This window comes from Macaca mulatta, chromosome 13 (genome assembly GCF_049350105.2).
Source record: "Macaca mulatta isolate MMU2019108-1 chromosome 13, T2T-MMU8v2.0, whole genome shotgun sequence".
NCBI classification, from domain to species: domain Eukaryota; kingdom Metazoa; phylum Chordata; class Mammalia; order Primates; family Cercopithecidae; genus Macaca; species Macaca mulatta.
In genome coordinates, this window is record NC_133418.1 from 16,869,380 (window position 1) to 16,888,396 (window position 19,017).

The following is a 19,017-nucleotide window of genomic DNA, read 5'->3' on the forward strand; positions in this document are numbered from 1 at the left end:
TTTGGAAAGTTTGCAAGACACAAGCTAAACACATAAGCAATATTTATTTCTTTACACACTGGCAAAGAAATAATTGGAAATGGAAATTTACCAAGCAATATTTTTTATAGCACATCAAAACATGAAATCCTTCAGACTAAATCTGAGAAAAGATGTGTAAGATCTATACACTGAAAAGCAGGCCGTGATGCTGAGATAAATTAAAGAGCTAAATAAATGAAGTGATATACTGTGTTCATGGATCAGCAGGCTCAATACTGTTAAGATATTGGTTCTGCCCTTGAGGATCAGAGGTTTAATGCAATTCCAATCAAAATCCCAGCATGATTTTATTTATTTATTTTTTTTCAGTAGAAATGAACTAGCGGATTCCAAAAGGTGTCCGGAAATTTAAAGAACCCAAAAGAGCTAAGACAACTTGGAAAAAAACGGTGGAGGACTTACCTGAACTATCAAGATAGTGTGGTATTGCTATAATAAGAGAAAACCGGGTTAATGAAACCTCCTAGAGGGTCTAGTAATAATCTCACAAACATGTTACACATACATAGTGGATTTTTGAATAAAGGTTCAGAGACATTAAATTAGAGAAAGGACGATAATGATGATAGAAGGATTAAATACCATAGGCCAAAAAGAGAAAAAAGAGCTCCTGCTAAAGATCTTCACATTGTTGGTGTCACTCATGCAACTCAATTCACATTTTGTGTGTCTAAAAGTTGAACAGACCTCTTCATTCTCTTTCCCCAATTCACTCCACAGAGATGCTGATGTCTTTCAGTGGAACTTGGAAGTTTGCTCTTCTTTTTAAAATGACTCTCTTAGATCCTGTTTATGCGAGAAGTTGTGGGACTATAACTTACAAATACTGTTCTAAACCTTGGAATCACACGTTCCCCTTTTTCTCTACTTATCGTTTCTAATCAGTTTCCCATTTCCTCTTTCTTCTTCATGTTTACACTGCATTCCTTTTAGTTCAGGCTCTTGTTACCCCACTCGATCTCTTGATGTGGTCACCTGAATGTCCTTCGTGTTCCAGCCTCCTGGAATCCTTCCTTCATGACCCTGCAGAACTTCCCTCCAGACCCGCAGGTGTGACCCGGAATCAAGGATCTCAAAGCCGAGTGGGATCCGAGAGGCTATCTAGACCAATCCTCCATTACAGACGTAAACCTTTTGATGATTTCACTTCAGAGCCCAAAATATTTGCACTGCAGGCAGAATCACCTAAATCACTTAATATGATGTTCAGTCTTCCCGTGGTATTTTCCTCTCTGCATCTCCCTACTTTCGGTCAGCCATTTCTCACTCATGACACCGAACCCTTCATTCACATCACATTATTGTTCTTCTCCACACACACTTATTTGTTTTCTGCCTGAGTTTTTTGTTACATTATTCCCTCTACTGGAAATATCATTTTCCAAGAGCTGACTACAGAATTTTAACGTATTCCTCAGAATGACTCACATATCACATATTCTACCAAATGGCTGCAGATTCTGTCACCTCCTCTCTTATCCTACGGCAACCTGGAGAACGTTCTTCTCTTAGCCAATAGGATTTATCATGGTTCTTCTTTATCTCAACAATAGTTTAGCGGGACTGAGAACTGGGAAGTAGATTTTTCTCCCAGGGGTGACAACTGTCTTAGTTTAGCAGCTCTCCCTGGGTCTCCATTCTGGTTGTAGAAAAGCAGCCCATAGGGCACGGTGGGGAGGAGAAGAAGGGGAACTAAGCTGTGTTACATGAAGATGGACAGTTTTGACCCTTACCTCCGGGGTTGGGAGTTGAGGCCCCTAGGAAGGAGAAGCTGTAAGGATGAAGACGAGGCATAAAAAGTGATGCAGGCCGGGTGCGGTGACTCACGCCTGTAATCCCAGCACATTGGGAAGCCAACGTGGATGAATCACGAGGTCAAGAGTTCAAGACCAGTCTGACCAATATTGTGAAACCCTGTCTCTACCAAAAATACAAAAATTAGCTGGGTGTGGTGGCACATACCTGTAGTCCAGCTACTCGGGAGGCTGAGGCAGGAGAATCACTTGAACCTGGGAGATGGAGGTTGCAGTGAGCCAAGATCATGACACTGCACTCCAGCCTGAGTGACAGAGCGAGACTTCATCTCAAAAAAAAAAAAAAAAAAGTGATGAATAGTAACAAGACTGCCTGAGGAGAAGAGACAATCAGCAACCTTCTCCAGGGTGGGATGGCTGCAGACCCTTTAAGAACAAAGGTGTCCACTTTCCTTCTTTAGGATGCTCTATCGTGATTTAATGAACCCTCCCAATCTACTGTATTCAGTATTTGGCATGAATCAATTTAGGGGAATTCTAGAAAACATAGCTGGCTGTTACCATCAGGTTAATGTAGATTGGGAGGTAGGGAAAAACCCCAGGAGACACGTAGGAAGGACAATACGTGAAAACAGAAGAAACTTGGAGTCAGTTCACCCTTCAAACAAAATCCAGTTTCCAGAAGACATTGTGAGGGCTGCTAGGTCTTCCTCACCTGAAGATGGGGGATTCCAGATAATTATACTTGAATCTCACAGGATGGGGTGATCACCACCAGCTCTCAAATGGGATGAGTTACAATATCTTCTATCGGGAGGTGGTAAATAAGAGGTTAGGTACATGTCTGTAGTCATCACAATTTTGTCAAGATTGCTCTTTTTACTTCCATGTCATAGATGGAGTGCCTGATGTTTGTGGAAGTGATTGGCTCAGGGTCTCACCATCAAAAGTGGCAGAGGAAAGATTCCAACATGTTTTAAAAGCTGCAAACTGACCTGACTCCCATCCATGCTGTCATACCGACTTTGAGATTTCAATCCTCCTGAAGGCAGGAAACTTATTCCATTTGCTTTTATACCCTCCATAACACTAGTGAGCAAGTTTTGCTCAAAGTAACATGGAATATTTTGCTGACTCAAGGTGAAAAAGAAGAGACTTAAATGACACCATCACAAGTCAACATTCAAGGAACAGAGACATATGTAGCATTAGCTGTCTCAGTCAAATCAACATAAACATGCACGTTTATCCTTTACATGGGGGTAAGACAGCAAACAATTGAAAAAATGAGCCAAGTGTAAAAAATTTGTCACAAAGGGATGGATTTAGACAGGAGAGCAGTGAAGTAGGTTATAAAATGGTCAGCATAATCCATTTTAATGAATTATTAGCTGAAACATGCAAAGCATTTAGGATTTCTGGGAGAAGTGTACAAACACACCAAATGTTTGTCCGACATTTTCTTCACTGCTTCTGTCTTTCCACAGGGCTGGAGATGTTGACCAACAGCCTTGGGAGGAGAGGTTGCAGCTGAGCCCACACCCTCTCAAACTCCTTCAGACTGTTTCTGTTTTTGTAGACTACTTTACCATTAACAACAAATCCTAAGATTTACTCAATCAGTACAGCAGTCGTTGGCCAGAGTTCAAATTTCTGATTCGAAGGAATCTGCCCTCTGCCTGCCAGGATCGACTATTAATGGCTTCGTCCGTAGAGGAGCTGTGTCTTTGCTCACTACGGAACAGTATTGAGGCTTCGAAAGGGGTATTTTGCTGGTCACCTCCTGGTCATCCTTCTGCTCACCAAGAACAGATACTGTTCTCAGCCCCTTACATTTACAAGGTCGTTTAATTCTCACATAGCCCTTTCAGATAGATGCGACTATTGCCCCCATTTTACAGAGGAGGAAATCGAGAGGCGGAGGACATAGGTGAATTGTCCCAGATCACAGAGCTGGCCATGGAGCTGGGACTTGCACCCAGCCAGCCTGGCTCCAGAGTTCACTGCCCTCCTCCTGTACAGCACCTGTGACCTGCAGTAATCACCACCCAAACAGGCAGGCACTGCGGATAGCCAAGTACACCTCTTCCGACTTCAGCACGGAGGACGGTTCGTTTTCATTCTGGTGTTCAGCTCAGGACTGTGTTTATCACCACAAGGACGCACAACCCAGAAAGCTCAGTCACGTGCCATTGCCTTCTACGGTCATGGTTTTCTACTTTTTGGCCCCATTTTCCTGCGCACTTGGCCTGCTGGGACGTGAATGATGCGTTACTACTTCTACAGAATGCAGGTGAGCAGGTAGCATGGCAAGGTGGGTGATTGGATAAGATTTCCCGACAGCTGGAAGCTTGGGGGAGACCCACGGTGGCCCCTTGTTATTCTTCCTGGACGAGCCTCCTCTGGGGTCGAGCGTGAGTCCCTCATCGCTGGTGCCAGGCAGTGTCACAGTTTTCAGCACCCAACAGCCAGGGCAGCTTCTCTCTGTCCAGCTCACCCCGCCCCGCCCCTCTCCTTTAGTGAGAGAAGTTCTCTGACTCTTGGGATTTTGCAGTCAGAAGAGTGATCATTACAATTTTCATTCTGAATATTGTGGCCCTGCTGGACTGCGGTGCAACAGGCTCTTTCATGAAGATTGGCAGAGATGCTGACGGCTAGGGCATCGGGACCGAGGGGAGCGAGCAGGACTCATGGGATACAGCTCATAGAGAGAGGGAGCCATAGAAATGTGAGGCTGCTCTTCACATGGCCGCACTCTCTCCTGTGTCCTCCGTGGAACCTGTGGAGGCGGCGTTAGGCGCTGGCGCTCTCCGGGGTGTGAGCTCAGTCAGCAAGAGAACATCTGCCTTCCCACCCCCATCTCTGCAGCTGGTTCCTCTTGCAGTTTTGATTTTTAGAATGAACGCAGTAACCTGCCCCATTCTGCTGATGCTGCAAAAAGGAGCTGGAAAAGAACGTGCACAGCTTCTCCAGTCTTAGCATTTGTTACCTTGTAGTTTGGGAAACTTTGCTGCCCCAGTACAAGAGTGTGCTGAGGATTCTATTATCCTGCTAGATTCTCCCGGGAGGTCAAGTTGAAAACGAGCTAGGTGCGCTCTCTCTCTCTGTTTCTCTTTCTCTTGTCTGTCTCGTCTGCCTGTTTCTCTGTTCCCCTTTTCCTCTCTTCTCTCTCCCTCCCTTCCTCCCTGGCTATTGCTGCAAAGAATATTCTTGTTGAATTTGTTTCTCCATATCTTCTGCCTTTCCTTAGAATACATTCCTAAGAGTCTACTCATTGTGAAAAGCAAACGGCCTTTAGATGTTTTCCAAATCTAACAGATGGGGGTCCTTTCAGACAGAGTTTCATTTTACACTTTTATCAAGAAGCCCGTGGCTCCCTGCTCGCCATGCTGCAGTCGCCCTCAGGAGGTTCATGGAGAGCAGAGGCCTTGGGGCTACATCAAGGGCTGTCTTTTTTCCAATGTCCGGAAGGTATACTTTGGGGGGGGGCAGTTGAAGTACGAAAGTGACATCAGCACTTCATGTATGGGATGGGTCGATCAAGTACAGTGTGCACCAGACCCCCAGACTGGCGCTGGGTGGGGACAAAGGACTCCAGTTATTACAGGGTGGGTTGGGCAGGCGGCTGCCCAGCTCTGGGGACAGATGCATCGGCTCTCAAAGCCCAGGTATCACCTGTCTGAGACTGCACAGCCCTCCTCACCCCTTCAGTTCCTGAAGGGAAAGGCCCCAGGAGACTCTGAGGTGAAGAATGCTCTCCCATTTTTAACTCACCCACCGTTAGGGTTCTGCCCCCTCTACCCTCCAGCCCCCCAACTGTGAAGTTCCCGGGGTCCCTGGCCAGTGACTTGCTGAAGCCTCCATCTCCAGGACCTCTGTAGAGAGGCACCCTACTCGAATGCTTGCTTCTCCAGGAATATTTGCTCTGGTAACAGCTGAGAAGAAAAACCCATCTCTAACAGTTTGATTGCAGGTGGGTGGCCCCGGGGCAAGTGATTTTGGGAAGGTGGGGCTGGCTGGCGCCCTGTGTCCTGACTTTTCTTCTGAGCCTTTGCAAAACCACTTTTGAGAAAATTAATCGGGGTGGGCACTCCTGGGTGGCATTTTCTTCTAAGTGAAAATCTGTAGAATTCCTGTCATTGCGGGAGCTGTGGTTTTCTGTCAAGACCCTGTGGGGTCCTGGCAGTGTGGGGCCTGTTTCTTATCCAGACTCTTCTTATCCAGAAGAGTCAGGTGCCTGGCAAGTGAACTGGCCAACTCAAATTTGTATGTCACTCATATCGACCTAAAATGAAATACAAATAAAACGTCTCATTTCTGGCATGAAAGAGACCTAGGAAGGGCAGGCTTAGGGCTGGCTGCTTCACAATCCAACTGGAAGTAGGGTAGCCGGATCCTGGCATCCATCTCTCCTGCTGGGTGAGGGCCACAGGATCTCAGCACCCAGGTGAGGCAACGATGTTGAAAGAGGCTTCAGAAGAACTGGGCCAGAACAGTGGAATCAAACGGAAAAGACTGTAAATTCAGCCAGCTTCGGGAATGACCAGAAAGCGTCTGTTGCCCCAGCAAGGATTGAAAACAAAGATTCCCAGCAACAGGGCCACAGCAAAGCTCTCTCAGCACACCTGTCCCGGACCGTCAGCTGATGAGAGCTTGTGATTGTACCATCCAAGGAGACGTAGCTATTTGGTCTTCGGCTGGTTCTGGGCACAGAGGGTCTAAGACCCTTGGAATCTTTAGAGTGTCAGAGTGCCTTTGTTTACTCAGGACAGGCCTGGGAGCTGGGGACCCTTAGGCAGCCTCAGGGTGGGTCTGGGGTTCAGAAAGACCAAGGCGGGACTAGAGGGCTGGAGCTGTCAGTCTCCAACCCAATCTCTCACCTGGAGGGAGAGGGCTGGAGCTGAGTCAATCCCCAATAGCCAAAGATGTCATCAACCATGTCTATAGTGACCCCTCTAGAAAACCCTAAATGGTGGGGGTTGGAGAGCTTGCAGGTTGGGGAAAACCTTGATGTTCTGGGAGGGCAGCATTCCCACTCCCCAGGGACAGAAGCACTTGCACTTGGAACCCGCCCCCGCCCCCCAGGCCTGGAGCAATGCACCTCTTCATCTGGCTGTTCACAGGTCCTTCATAGTGAACTGGTGACAGTAGGTAAAGGTGTTGCCCTGGGTGCCATGAGCCAGTCTGGCAAGTTATTGACCTTAAGTAGGAGGACATGGCAAGCCTGATTTTTAGGTGATCGGTCAGAAGCAAGGGAGACTTGAAACTTGCCGTTGGTGAAGCGGGGGCCGTCTCATGGGTCTGAGACCTTGACCTGTGCGGTCTGCCCTAATTTCAGATCTGAATTCAGTTGTAGAATACACAGTTGGTGTCCAGAGAGGGTGAGAGAAACCGTACACTTGGTGCTAGAAGAGGTGGAATAGGTCATAGGACCTTCCGTGTCACAGAGGGTGGCCTCATTTGTATTTGTTTCACCTGCTGTAGTTTATTAATGTGTGAGTACTTTATTCTTTGAAAGGCTGAGAATTAATAGAATAAAAGAAATCAGCTTCCTAGAATCCACACGTCTTGGTTTTTAGAAACCATTTGTTTCTAGTTTGCATTTTAAGTAATTGTAATATTTAATATCACAAATGTACTATTACATTGTAATTATAACTATTTTAAATATTACATATTACAATTACAATATTAATATTTTAGAGAATCTAGGTGTTTGAGCTTCCTGGATCTATGGTTTGGTGTCTGGCATTAATCTGAGGAAATTCAGCTATTACTGTTACAAATATTTCTTCTGTTCCTCTTTCTTCCCCCTTGTATTACCATTATGCATATTTTCTGCCTCTGTGGAAGTCCCATAGTGCTTGGATACTCTGTTCTTTTTTGCTTTTCAGTTCTGGAGGTTGGAGTTGGGTATTTCCCTTTCCCCCAGGTCAGAAGGCTCTGATAAAATCCCACCAGGTGAGTCTCTCTGGAAGGTAGACCTAGTGAAGAGTGCACCCACCTATTGAAAAATGATTCTTCTTCTCTTTCCCCTGTAGTAAGTATGAGGGGATTTTTCTCTGATATTTACACTTCGAGAACCTGGTTGAGCTTCTGATGATACAATTCACAAAAAGCATGAGACCCATAGGCACAGGCCTCCTGGAGGTTTTAACTCTCAGACGTGGCCACAGCTCACTGCAGCAATTTGTCAATTCCAGTTCAGGCTTTCCAATCCCAGCGTTGGTTCCTTGGAGCATTGTGCTCCAGTGTATGGTGATTCATCTGCTTTACCTGTCCAGCCAATCTGGCAACAGTGGCTTGCCGGTGACCTCACGTCTCTTGCAGGTTTAAGAACTGCTGATTTTTCAGTTTGCTCAGATTTTTACCTGTGAGGAAGGAGTGACAATTCTCAAGATTATCGTGTACGGAACCTGAAATTCCCCAACTCCATTATAGTGAAAAGTGTTTGCCCTTCCTCGGGCTCAAGAATTAAAACGTTTTCATTCTCTGACACGTTGTACTTTGATTCCCTAAATATTTATAATTATAGATTTAAAAACTCAGTTTTCTGCTGTATCAGCCATGTAGACTGGCACTTTCCAACAGAATTGAGAGTCCTGTTATAGAACTTGAAACCTTCCTTGTAGCCTCATATAAATATATAAACTAGTATATTTTTAACTCAAAATGCTCATACTATACTTTCGATAAGAAATACAAATAGGCCGGATGCGGTGGCTCAAGTCTGTAATCCCAGCACTTTGGGAGGCCGAGGCGGGTGGACCACGAGATCAGGAGATCGAGACCATCCTGACTAACACGGTGAAACCCCATCTCTACTAAAAATACAAAAAGTTAGCGAGACGTTGTGGCGGGTGCATGTAATCCCAGCTACTTGGGAAGCTGAGGCAGGAGAATGACATGAACGCGGGAGGCGGAGCTTGCAGTGAGCCAAGATCACGCCACTGCACTCCAGCCTGGGCGAAAGAGCAAGACTCCGTCTCAAAAAAAAAAAAAAAAATCTATCTATATATATATATAAAATATACATATATACGCAAATACAGTATTTTCTATTTTTTATAGTAACTGGCATGTCTTTCCACTTCATGTGCTCAGCCGCCGCATGTGGTGAGTGACAGAGACCACCCTGCATGGGTGTGCGCTATTTTACTGCCTTTTTCTTGACCACAGATTCTACCTCCTGTTTGTCTGTGTATGCAGTGATGATTTGCTGAATATTACACATTGTGGGTAATTTGTTGAGCACACTCAGGATCCCTAACCTTCCTCTGAAGCTTTGCAGCTCCTGTTCTAGCAGCTAGCACAGGCACTGCTGGGTCATCGTGACATGGGCAGGCTTGGTTGGATTCGCTGTTGGTGTGAATCTGTGGAGAGCTCCAATCCTGCACCCACTCCAATCTCCCCCTCCTGGACCTGGTAGGATGGCCATGCTCCGCCCACACCTGAGCTCTCGGTGCCACGATCTGCAGGTGTACTCCAGAGGACAAGTGTACTGTGGGTGCGTCTCATTCATTCATTCTGCCCTTGCCCTCAGGTTCTGGCTGGCACAGCTGTGGTCACAGACTAAAAACAGCCACCTCATTCGTTTTATGCAGCTTTACAGTTGTTTATGGCAGATGTGTGACTTCGGTCCCTGTTCCCTCATCATGGCTAGAACAAGTTTTGGCAAATTATTCCTATATCTTTACATTTGAAAACTAAAGGAAAGTTTCACCCATAGAATATTAGTGTTGCCACAATCCTAATGAGTGTTTCTCCAGAAACTACGAGCCAGGTCAGCAGCCAGTCATTTCATAGAAGATAAACTTCAAGAACATTCTCTGAAGGGCAATGAAACTGAGTAAGATCTAACCACTGTTACCAGCAACCAAGAAAACTAGGTAAGAAAATGCAGCTAAGATTTGGACCTAGTAACTACGGTAATAAACATGCAAACTATCGCTAAGCACAAAATAGGCTGGGAGTAAAAAAATTTTATGATATTGACATTTATGATTTTACAAAACTGCCCCATGTGATATCAAGAGGACTCCTGATGAAAATTTACAAAGGATGCTTTATGGTTTATATTAAAATGTTAGTCAAATAAATCCAAACATTTCACAAAAGTAACAATTCAAATATTCTTTTATATTTTGCAGACAATTAAGTTATTCATCATGCATGACCCAGTAACATTTCTCAGCGGTTGGATTCAATACGAGAAATAAGCAAATAACCGCAATGCTTCTTCCATTTCAAAGTCATTTCTCTTATAAAAAGTGGTCAAGAAAAATGCCTGTTGCCTTACATACTGGTTAGTGCCAAAAATTTGGTTTAAAATATTTCAAGTGGGTTATCCTTTTACGTCCATGTTGTTAGTTACACAAAGAACACATACAAATGCAATTTTTTTCCATAAGTTTTTGCCAATTATAAACTAAAGAAACAGGATTAAGCATTTTATTTTTTGAGATAGGGTCTAGCTCTGTTGCCCAGGCTGGAGTGCAGTGGCACGATCATGGCTCCCTGCAGCCTCAACCTCCCCCAGCCCAGGTGATTCTCCCATCCCAGCCTCCCGAGCAGCTGGGACCACAGGCACACACCACCATGCCTGGCTGATTTCTGTATGTTTTGTAGGGATGGGCTTTGGAATGTTGCCCAGGCTAGTCTCAAATGCTGGGACACAAGCAATCTGCCTGCCTTGGCTTCCCAAACTGCTGAGGTTAGAGGCATGAGCCACCATGCCTGGCCTAATCATTTCTAAAGAGTCTGTATTTATTATCGTTATTTTTTTCTAATCGAGATGGGGGTCTTGCTCTGTTGCCCCGGCTGGAGTGCAGTGGTGCCATCTCAGCTGACAGCAACCTCTGCCTCCCGGGCTCAAGTGATTCTCCCACCTCAGCCTCCCAAGTAGCTGGGACTACAGGTGCACACCACCAGGCTCGGCTGATTTTTTGTACTTTTGGTGAAGACAAGATGTACAAAAGGCATTTCTGTACAGTTTGCCATGTTGTCCAGGTTGGCCTTGAACCCTTGGGCTCAAGCCATACACCTGCCCTAGACTCTCAAATTACTGGAGCTATAGGCATGAGCTATCGTGCCCAGCCCTTAATTATGTGCTGTGGCTTCATATTAAAATAAGGAAATGGAGGAGCCCAAGGGAGCACGTTGGCAGAAAGGGCTCCCTTGTCAACAACTTGCTAGCACGGCATTCACTCCCTTGCCTGGCTGGCACTGCGTTCTTTAGATGAAGAACACGTCATGTGTCAATGAAAAACAAAAACAACATAGGAACACCCTGTCTCTACAAACACTTAAAAATTAGTTGGGTGTGGTGGCGAGCACCTGTGGTCCCAGCTGCCTGAGGTTGAAGTGGAAGGACCGCATGAGCCCAGGTGGCCGCAGCTGCAGTGAGCCAAGAGCTGCCATCATGATGCTGAATTCCAACCTTGGTGACAGAGCAAGACCTTGTCTCAAAACAAAAAGCAACGAAAACCCAAAGTGATGCACTCTAAGTTCTGCCCTTTAAATTCCAGTACCTTCATTTGTAAAGGTATGTAAAGGTGAAACTCAGGAGCTGCTTGCAGTCATGTGGACATACACTTGACCTAAGCTCTGATCTGAAGCACGTCCTTCTGTCTCACTGCTTGCCGAGACTAAGCTAAACTTCAGAAGTAAAAATACTCCCCCAAATATTGTATATGTAGCTTCAACGTGGGATGTAAGGTGATTCAGGTCCTTTGAAAGACAAGCTTGCAACAACGGCATGAATAATGTTGGAATCAAAATCACAGAAACTAAACACCAAATGGCATAGGTTCAATCCGTGTCTCTAACAAGTATCTGGATAACTAAACTTTCTGCTTTACTTGGGTGTGAAGATCATGAAATGTAGTTTATAATTATTTGGGCAGAGAAAAGAGAGAATTGGGGTAGTTACATAAAATTCAAGATTAAAGAAAAGCAGTATTATATAGCAGAAATATAAATTGGCTATTACCTTCAGTAATTTAGATCAGGGGTTGGCAGGTCCGTGCACCAAATCTGGTCCGTTTTTCTTGTAAATAAAGTTTTCTGGGTACACAGCCGTACGCATTTGCTATCACCCATGGCTGAGGGCACAGTTGAGTGGTTGTGAGAGACTTTATGGCCTGCAGGAACTAAAATACTAGCTGGCACCTTGCAGGCAAAGCTTATGACCTGATTCGGGTAGCTGCCGAAACTGTCCAATTCACTTGTTCTAAAACAATCCAACAATATAGCACACTTATCTGAAGATATGAGAACACGCATGCACCAGCCTAATCAGAAGAAAAGTCCAATTCCACCCAGAGGGTTACGAACTCTTCCCTTTTCCCTACAAGGAATTAAATGAATAAAACTGTGTGAGATTTTACTGGTATGTATCGTATGTATGAATCTTGAGGAAAACTTAAAAATGTGTATGTATACAGATACATAATGTTACTTTTCATACACTGTTTTCGGACTTCTGGTTCAGAAAATCTGCATTTCTGCACCATGACTTTGAAGGCAGAAACCCGACTACTGGGCTAGTGGTCAATTCTGAGGCACCCAGCATGTTCAGGAGGCAGCGTCGGGGAGCATGTCCCTTACCTGGAGGGGTGTAGGCGTCCATGGAGGTCTGCACGACCAGGGACCTGCGTTTGGAAGGCATAGGCACCGCCATCTTCTGCTCTTTGTGTCTGGAGCCGCCTGGACAGCTTCCGTGTGGACGTCTGAAACGGAGAGAGCTCAGTCAGTGCTCAGCTGAGATCCCAGAGGCCAAGCTGCACCCTCCTCTCTGTCCCCGCAGCACGGTTCATCCACTTTCTGAAACTCACCAACAGATGGGTGGGTGAGGAAAGAAAATCAGTGGTTACAGTTCCAGTAAAGACATTAAAATGTATTCACAGACTTTTTCATTTTAATACTTTAGAATCCATATCCGCAAGCAAACACTGGGTGTAAACTGCACTGAGATTTTTCTTTTTAGGGTGAATGGACCTTGATCTTTGGAGATTCTTTGTAGGTCACACGTTTGAGCCTCCAAATCCTTTCACTGTACCGCTGAGAGGCGTGTGCACGCCTTGCACCCCAACTCACAGCCACGGTCGCAGCTCAGCTTGACACCAGCCATGGGCCAGGACTGTGTTGGCTATGGATATGGCTTGGCTGTGTCCCCACCCAAATCTCAACTTGAATTCTACATCCCAGAATCCCCATGTGTTGTGGGAGGGACTTAGGGAGAGGTAACTGAATCATTGGGTCCCGTCTTTCCTGTGCTATTCTCGTGATAGTGAATAAGTCTCATGAGATCTGATGGTTTATCAGGGGTTTCCGCTTTTGCTTCTACCTCGTTTTCTCTTGCCGCTGACATGTAAGAAGTGCCTTTCGCCTCCCACCATGATTCTGAGGCCTCCCCAGCCATGCGGAACTGCAAGGCCAACTAAATCTTTTTCTTCCCAGTTTCGGGTATGTCTTTATCAGCAGCATGGAAATGGACTAAAACAACCATTAAGACATTTTGTGGCTATTAACCCATTACATTAATTCCACACATTCACTGAATGCCTTCTCTGTAAGTCCCTATGGGCTGGGGTCGCAGTGGTGATAAGGCAGACAGTCTCATGGCATCTCACGCAGGCCACTTGTTAAGGGATGAGACAAGTGATAGATGGGGTAGAGAATTAAAGCAGAGACAGATGCAGCAGCAACTCCAAACTGTGAAGCCAGGGAAGAACCCTCTTAACACAGAATCAGAACAACAGGAATGAAACATACCGGCTGTCAAGACGAGAATCTTCGAGACACAGGCAAAAATCCGCTCAAAGGCCCTAAACTGTCAGTGAGAACGGTGTTAGCAGAATAAAACCACCACCACCAAAAATGGCCAGCGTGAGTGAAGACGGGTTGGGACAGTTTTCTCTGAAGCTGCGAGAATGATCCCACTGAAAGGGAATCGGACGTGGCTTTCTGGCTTAAACCCCCCAAGCTGCCACCTGAGACAGGACCCAGACCCTCAGCATCACGCCCACAAGCAGCTCATCACACTGCTTGGTCTTGGTCAGCCTTTGTGCACACTTCTTTCCCTAACTAGATAAAGAGCCTAGTCATCTGGCCACTATTTCTAATTCCCAGGTCAAAAACCACTGTGTGACTGACTTGGCTCATGGCCGAAAACTGAAGGGATCAATGAGGTGACAGTCCACTCACTTCCACAAATCGCTTTTTGTTTTGCATATTCTCCGTTTTAAACTTTTTGAATGTAATTTCAAAGACACAGAAAATCTGCAAGACCAGTGTAGTGAATTCCCACATAACTTACCAGGCTCAACTTAGGCCCAACTGCTCCTATCTTACATCACTGCTTTCCCCCCTCCCCCATGAATTTTCTAAGTCAAATGAAAATAAATATCAGATACTATGTCCCCTCCATACCTAAATGTTTCAATGTATTTCCTAAACACAAGAATATGCTCTCACATTCATTTTCCTCAAGATCGGGAAATTTAACTGTCATATACGAAGTTCACTTTCAAATGCTGTCAACTGTCTCCATAATTTTCTTACTTTGTCTTCCTCTTTTACGATCCAATCCAGGATCATGAATTGTCATGTGATTTTTACCAGTCCAGCATCCAAGTTTCTCAGCTTTTGTGTTTCTTGAAATTGGAAATGTGAAAGAATACAGGTCAGTTATTTTACAGTTTGTCCTTTATTTTGCTATCTTCCGGACTAGACTCAAGAGTATGCATTTTACCCGGGACACCGCAGAAGTCTGTCCTGTGTGACAATGTTAACATCGGCAACTCAGTGAAGGTGGTGCTTAAGTGCCTCCAAAGCAAAGATGCTACTTCTCGCGTTGAAATTAAGATTTGGGAGGAGACACCCTGACACTATGTGCATATTCTGTTGTCCATGAATTCTTCACTACTAGTTTTAGCAACCACTGATTTCCTGTCATTCCTTCTAAATCATTAGATCTTCCATATTCACTGAAAAATAATTATTTTATCTTTCAGCATTCATTTACATATGTCCATATGTACTCACGGAGTCTGGCTTGGTGGGTTATGATTCATAGTTACAATGGTTTGTTCTGTTGCTCAACTGGTCCCAGATTTGACACCAGATTCCCCAGCCCTTAGGCCAGGGCTCCTTCTAGTGAAGAACGGTGTTTGGAAGCTAAGAGTGGGCACCGGGTACTGCTGGGCATTGCCGGCAAGTAGAACACACACACGCATGTACACGCATGTGCACCCACACCCATCCACAGGCACTTCTATCCCTGTCTACATCTGTCGGGAGCCACCAGCTTATACTTGTACCTCCTGCTGCAACCTAATCCCACGTGATCCATTCCAGGCTTTGGCCTTTTCTTATTTCTACCTCTTACCAAGAAAGAAACCTGGCACCTGTAGCACTCAGTATATTCACTGATTTATTAAGCTTATTTGCTTAAGCCTGGAGATAAAGAAATGCTTTCAGAATTGCTATCTAATACCACTGTGAAAAATCGATCGACTTCAGTGCTCATTTGTAATTATTGTTTTCATTGTTTTTTTGGAAGGTAGGGATTACAAAGTATACACAGTGAAATGTTCAGATCTTGCGTACACTTGGCACATTTCGATAAATGGAAATCTATTACCCTAATCAAATCTTTTGCATCCAAGTTCCCACAAGTCCCCTCCCAGTCAATCCCAGCCCTCAAGAGACAGCCACTGTTCATTCTCGAGGAGTGTTCTTGGCGCTCTTCCGTCACCCGAGACTCGCATAGATTCTCCATTGTCATATGGACTCCACGGCGTGGTGTTCACTCTCTGCTCAGTTCAAGGCACCTGGAACTCATCCCCGTTGTCTGTTTTGGTTTCAGTATTTTGTACGTTTTTCCTGCTGGGAACTAGGACAATGTATGAACATATCAGAATTTGCTCATGTTTCTCCAGATGAGAGAGAATTATGTTGTTTCCAGTTCTTGGCTATGACAATTTACTCTGGAGATAATGTGCATTCTTTTACAAGGACACACATTTTCAGCTCTCCTTGGTGAACGTCTACAGCATACCTGCTGGGCCATATGGTAAGTGTACACATTTTAAAGAAACTGCCATAGTTTGCTGAAGTGGCTGTGCCATTTTAAGTCTCCTTCAGTCTGAGATCCAGTCTGTCATATCTTCACCAACACCTGCTACTGTCCTCCCTTCTCCACTCTTGTGAAGGGGAACCTCGTGGGTTTAAGTTGTACTTACTCAATGACTCCCTGGTGAGCACCTCTCATGGGCCACCGGGCATCTGTATACATCTGTTGCGAAGAGTCCATCTTGCATGCTTGCAAAATTCACATCATTTCTGGTTGTTTGTACATTTCCTAAAATGTTCTAAATAAGGCCCTGTGTCTTCTGTACATCAAGCATCTCCCTGCTTCCAAGTCTTTATGCCTCTTAGTTCTCCTGACTCACTTCACAGACGAGGGCCCCAGTGCGCACCATGCGAACCTGAGGCACGGAGAATGGCCATGCTCCCGACACCCCTGACTGTGGGCAGAGCTCCCCGGCTGCCACCACCGAGGAGGGGGGTCAGCTCTTGTTTCTCAAGAGTGGCCTTTATCAAACGGAGAAAGTTCCCTTCTGTTCCTGATGTGATAGGAAATTCGTATAAGGACTATTAAATTTCAACAGATGTTTTCCAGTGTCTACCGAGAGGATAAAATAATGGGTTTTCTGCTTTTTTGTTAATGTGGTGAATTACATTGATTTTTGAATGATGAGCCAAATGTGCAATGCAAAACTACACATCATGAGAACAAACTCTAAGTGTTCATGGTATTCTTATCCCTTTTACATATTTCTGGGTTTGATTTAGTAAGAATTTGTTCAAAGCTTTGGCATCTGTATGTCAACAAGAGTGAAAGGGGTGAGATTTTGCCTCTCATGCAAACTAACAAAGGGAGCCAACACCAGCCTAATGCACTGATGGAGCCGGCACATTTCCGGGCCAGAAACAAAGGGCTTGTCACACACAGTGGGGGCAGCAGGACCCACTCACCCCTGTCGATATTCAGGATCACACAGTGGGGCAGCGGGACCCACTCGCCCCCGTCAATACTCAGCAACGTCCTGTATCCCTGTACAAAGACAAGATGTTATTTAGGCAAAACAAAATTAACGATCATGTAAAGAACTGCTTACATTTTTCCTTTCTGAGAAAATTTGTTTTTAGCAACCACGGCTCTCAAGGCACTCACTTGCACATTATACCTAATACTGCTCGTGGCCAAAGTCATGGTACCTTCCTATTCTTAAATAATTTACCAAGAGTTCTGAAAGGTGAGTATTTTAAAGAGAAAAGCGGTATGTGGCTTACCCCAGGCTAAGGAGTGAGTTAGTTGGACAATTCTTGTGAAATATGTGCTTTTTCTAATTAGAAAATCTGAGAACAAGGTATCAGTGTGAGTCTGTTATCTCCATGAAGGAGTGAAATGGATGCTGGGAAATTGAAGGAGCTTCAGAACGGGAATCTCACAACCTCAAATGGGGAGACCGGCAATTGGGAAAGCAGTCGCTCTGATTCATGGAGTTTTCGGAGATTCACGTCCACTCCGTGCTGCATTTGAGCGACTTTTCTTCTTGTGATGTGGACCCGATAGAAGAGAGGTCCCACGTAGACATTCGGCATTTGTGAGGGTCTGGCACCGTGACTCACTTCTACAGATTTAACATGTTTATGTATAAATTACAATGGCTCAACTATATAAAAACTGATAGCAGTTATGGATCAATTCCCTCATTTCTCACTTGGGCCACACTTCCTGTTTCTGCAAGAACATATCGCTTGGCTAGAAGACACGATGTTGACATTGAAAGGAAAAAGGACCTTGTATACAAATGATGCAGAGAATTCTTCTCAAAGGCCACTGGGACACACACTGTGTTGGTGACTAGCTGTCTACCAGCGCGGCAGCGAGAGAGACAGAGCTCCACTCGTGAGCAGTCACGGCTCCCGTGACCCACACCAAGACCCCCAGGGTGATGACAGGCCAACCAGCAGCCTTGGAACGGACACCTCCTTCCTGAAATAGCTTCCCGAAACACAACAAACAGTGATAATTGCAGGCATTTCTATGACTGGGAAGCAAGAAACCCTCCCAGTCTTGTTCCTTCTACACCATCCAGAACAGGCGTACACCCGGTGTAGAAAGCTCCCAAGGCCTGAACAGATCATTTGAATCTACCTCAGACTGACCTAATCTCTGCAGTGCAGTCCTACAAACAGACTTTCAAAAAGTTACCGAACCACTACCTCAGACCTCATGCTTTCTCTGTTTGGAAAGAGGACATGTGGCTCGGTTGATACGGCCACCAGAACACACACAGGGTATTATGTTATTGTCCTTCGGTGCCAAGAAGAATCCTGTGGTCTCTCACGGTAAAAACAAAACCACAACCACCACAACCCAGCTTTTCACGTTGCAGGGAGTTTTACAGCCTCTTTCTATGTCGTCTTCCTTTTTGCCCCAAACTGGATATTCTTTTTACTTTCTCCTTATTTCCTGAATATAATTTGATCAATATAATCAAAGTGCTTGTGTTAGAAGCAACTTTACTTAAAAAGAATGGAAAGAACTACATGAAAATATTAAGAGTAGCCATTTCAGGATGACAAGGGAACAATATATTGTTTTTGCTCATTCTTTTCAACATTTGCAAAGTTTTTTGCCTTGAGTGCAGTCACTTTTGCAATCAGAGGTTACAGTGCTTGATGAAATGAGGCCATGAAGCACACACACCACCGAGTTTCTAACACAGAGCAATCTATGAGGAAGGATAGAGACACAGGAAAGGTTCATTTTAAAGCAATGCAGGTGTTTTTTCCATAAAGGCAAAAGACATTCTTAAAAATGTTTGCACCATACACAAGTCTGCTAAATTTAGTCAAAAAACAGAGAAAACAGTAACAGAAGAACACTTTAGCCCACAAGGAGACCAGCACACCCAGCACGAGGCCACTCCAGATGAGTAGAGAGTGGTTTCCTCACAGCTGACCCACAGGATTGGGTAACACGAGCAGGAGGGAAACATGGGGACCACAGAGATGTCAGACTGTGGACTGCACAGCAAGAGACAGCAACACAAACTAGCGGAGTAATTAACAATTATTGTAAAAAGAGGTCCACATTCTATTTTAACCTGAAATCAGTGGCACGGTGACCACCACACCACCCTGC

At 45.0% G+C, this 19,017-nt stretch overlaps 1 protein-coding gene across 2 annotated transcripts; it reads right to left on the bottom strand.

Annotated features, from left to right (window-relative positions):
* Positions 1–304: 304 nt before the first annotated feature.
* LOC114675912 (uncharacterized) lies at positions 305–18,018 on the bottom strand. 2 transcript variants are annotated; one of them, XM_077958962.1, is made up of 4 exons: positions 17,319–18,018; positions 16,839–16,917; positions 12,405–12,526; positions 305–8,167 (listed from the first exon to the last, which is right to left on the bottom strand). In XM_077958962.1, exons 1-4 carry the CDS (start codon positions 17,466–17,468, stop codon positions 8,156–8,158), a joined length of 363 nt encoding a protein of 120 aa, XP_077815088.1. In that variant the 5' UTR covers positions 17,469–18,018; the 3' UTR covers positions 305–8,155. The 2 variants fall into 2 exon arrangements, with proteins under 2 accessions (XP_077815088.1, XP_077815087.1); XM_077958961.1 differs by lacking the exon at positions 305–8,167 and having other exon boundaries at positions 9,842–12,526.
* Positions 18,019–19,017: the final 999 nt, after the last annotated feature.

Bases quoted from the DNA above. Each gene is read 5' to 3' on its own strand.
- LOC114675912 (XM_077958961.1), bottom strand. From the start codon at position 17,468: ATGCCGAATGTCTACGTGGGACCTCTCTTCTATCGGGTCCACATCACA. The intron at 16,918-17,318 runs GTTGTGAGATTC...GTCTTTGTACAG, and splicing joins TGCCGGTCTCCCCATTTGAG to GGATACAGGACGTTGCTGAG. The intron at 12,527-16,838 runs GTGAGTGGGTCC...TCTCCGTTTCAG, and splicing joins GATCCTGAATATCGACAGGG to ACGTCCACACGGAAGCTGTC.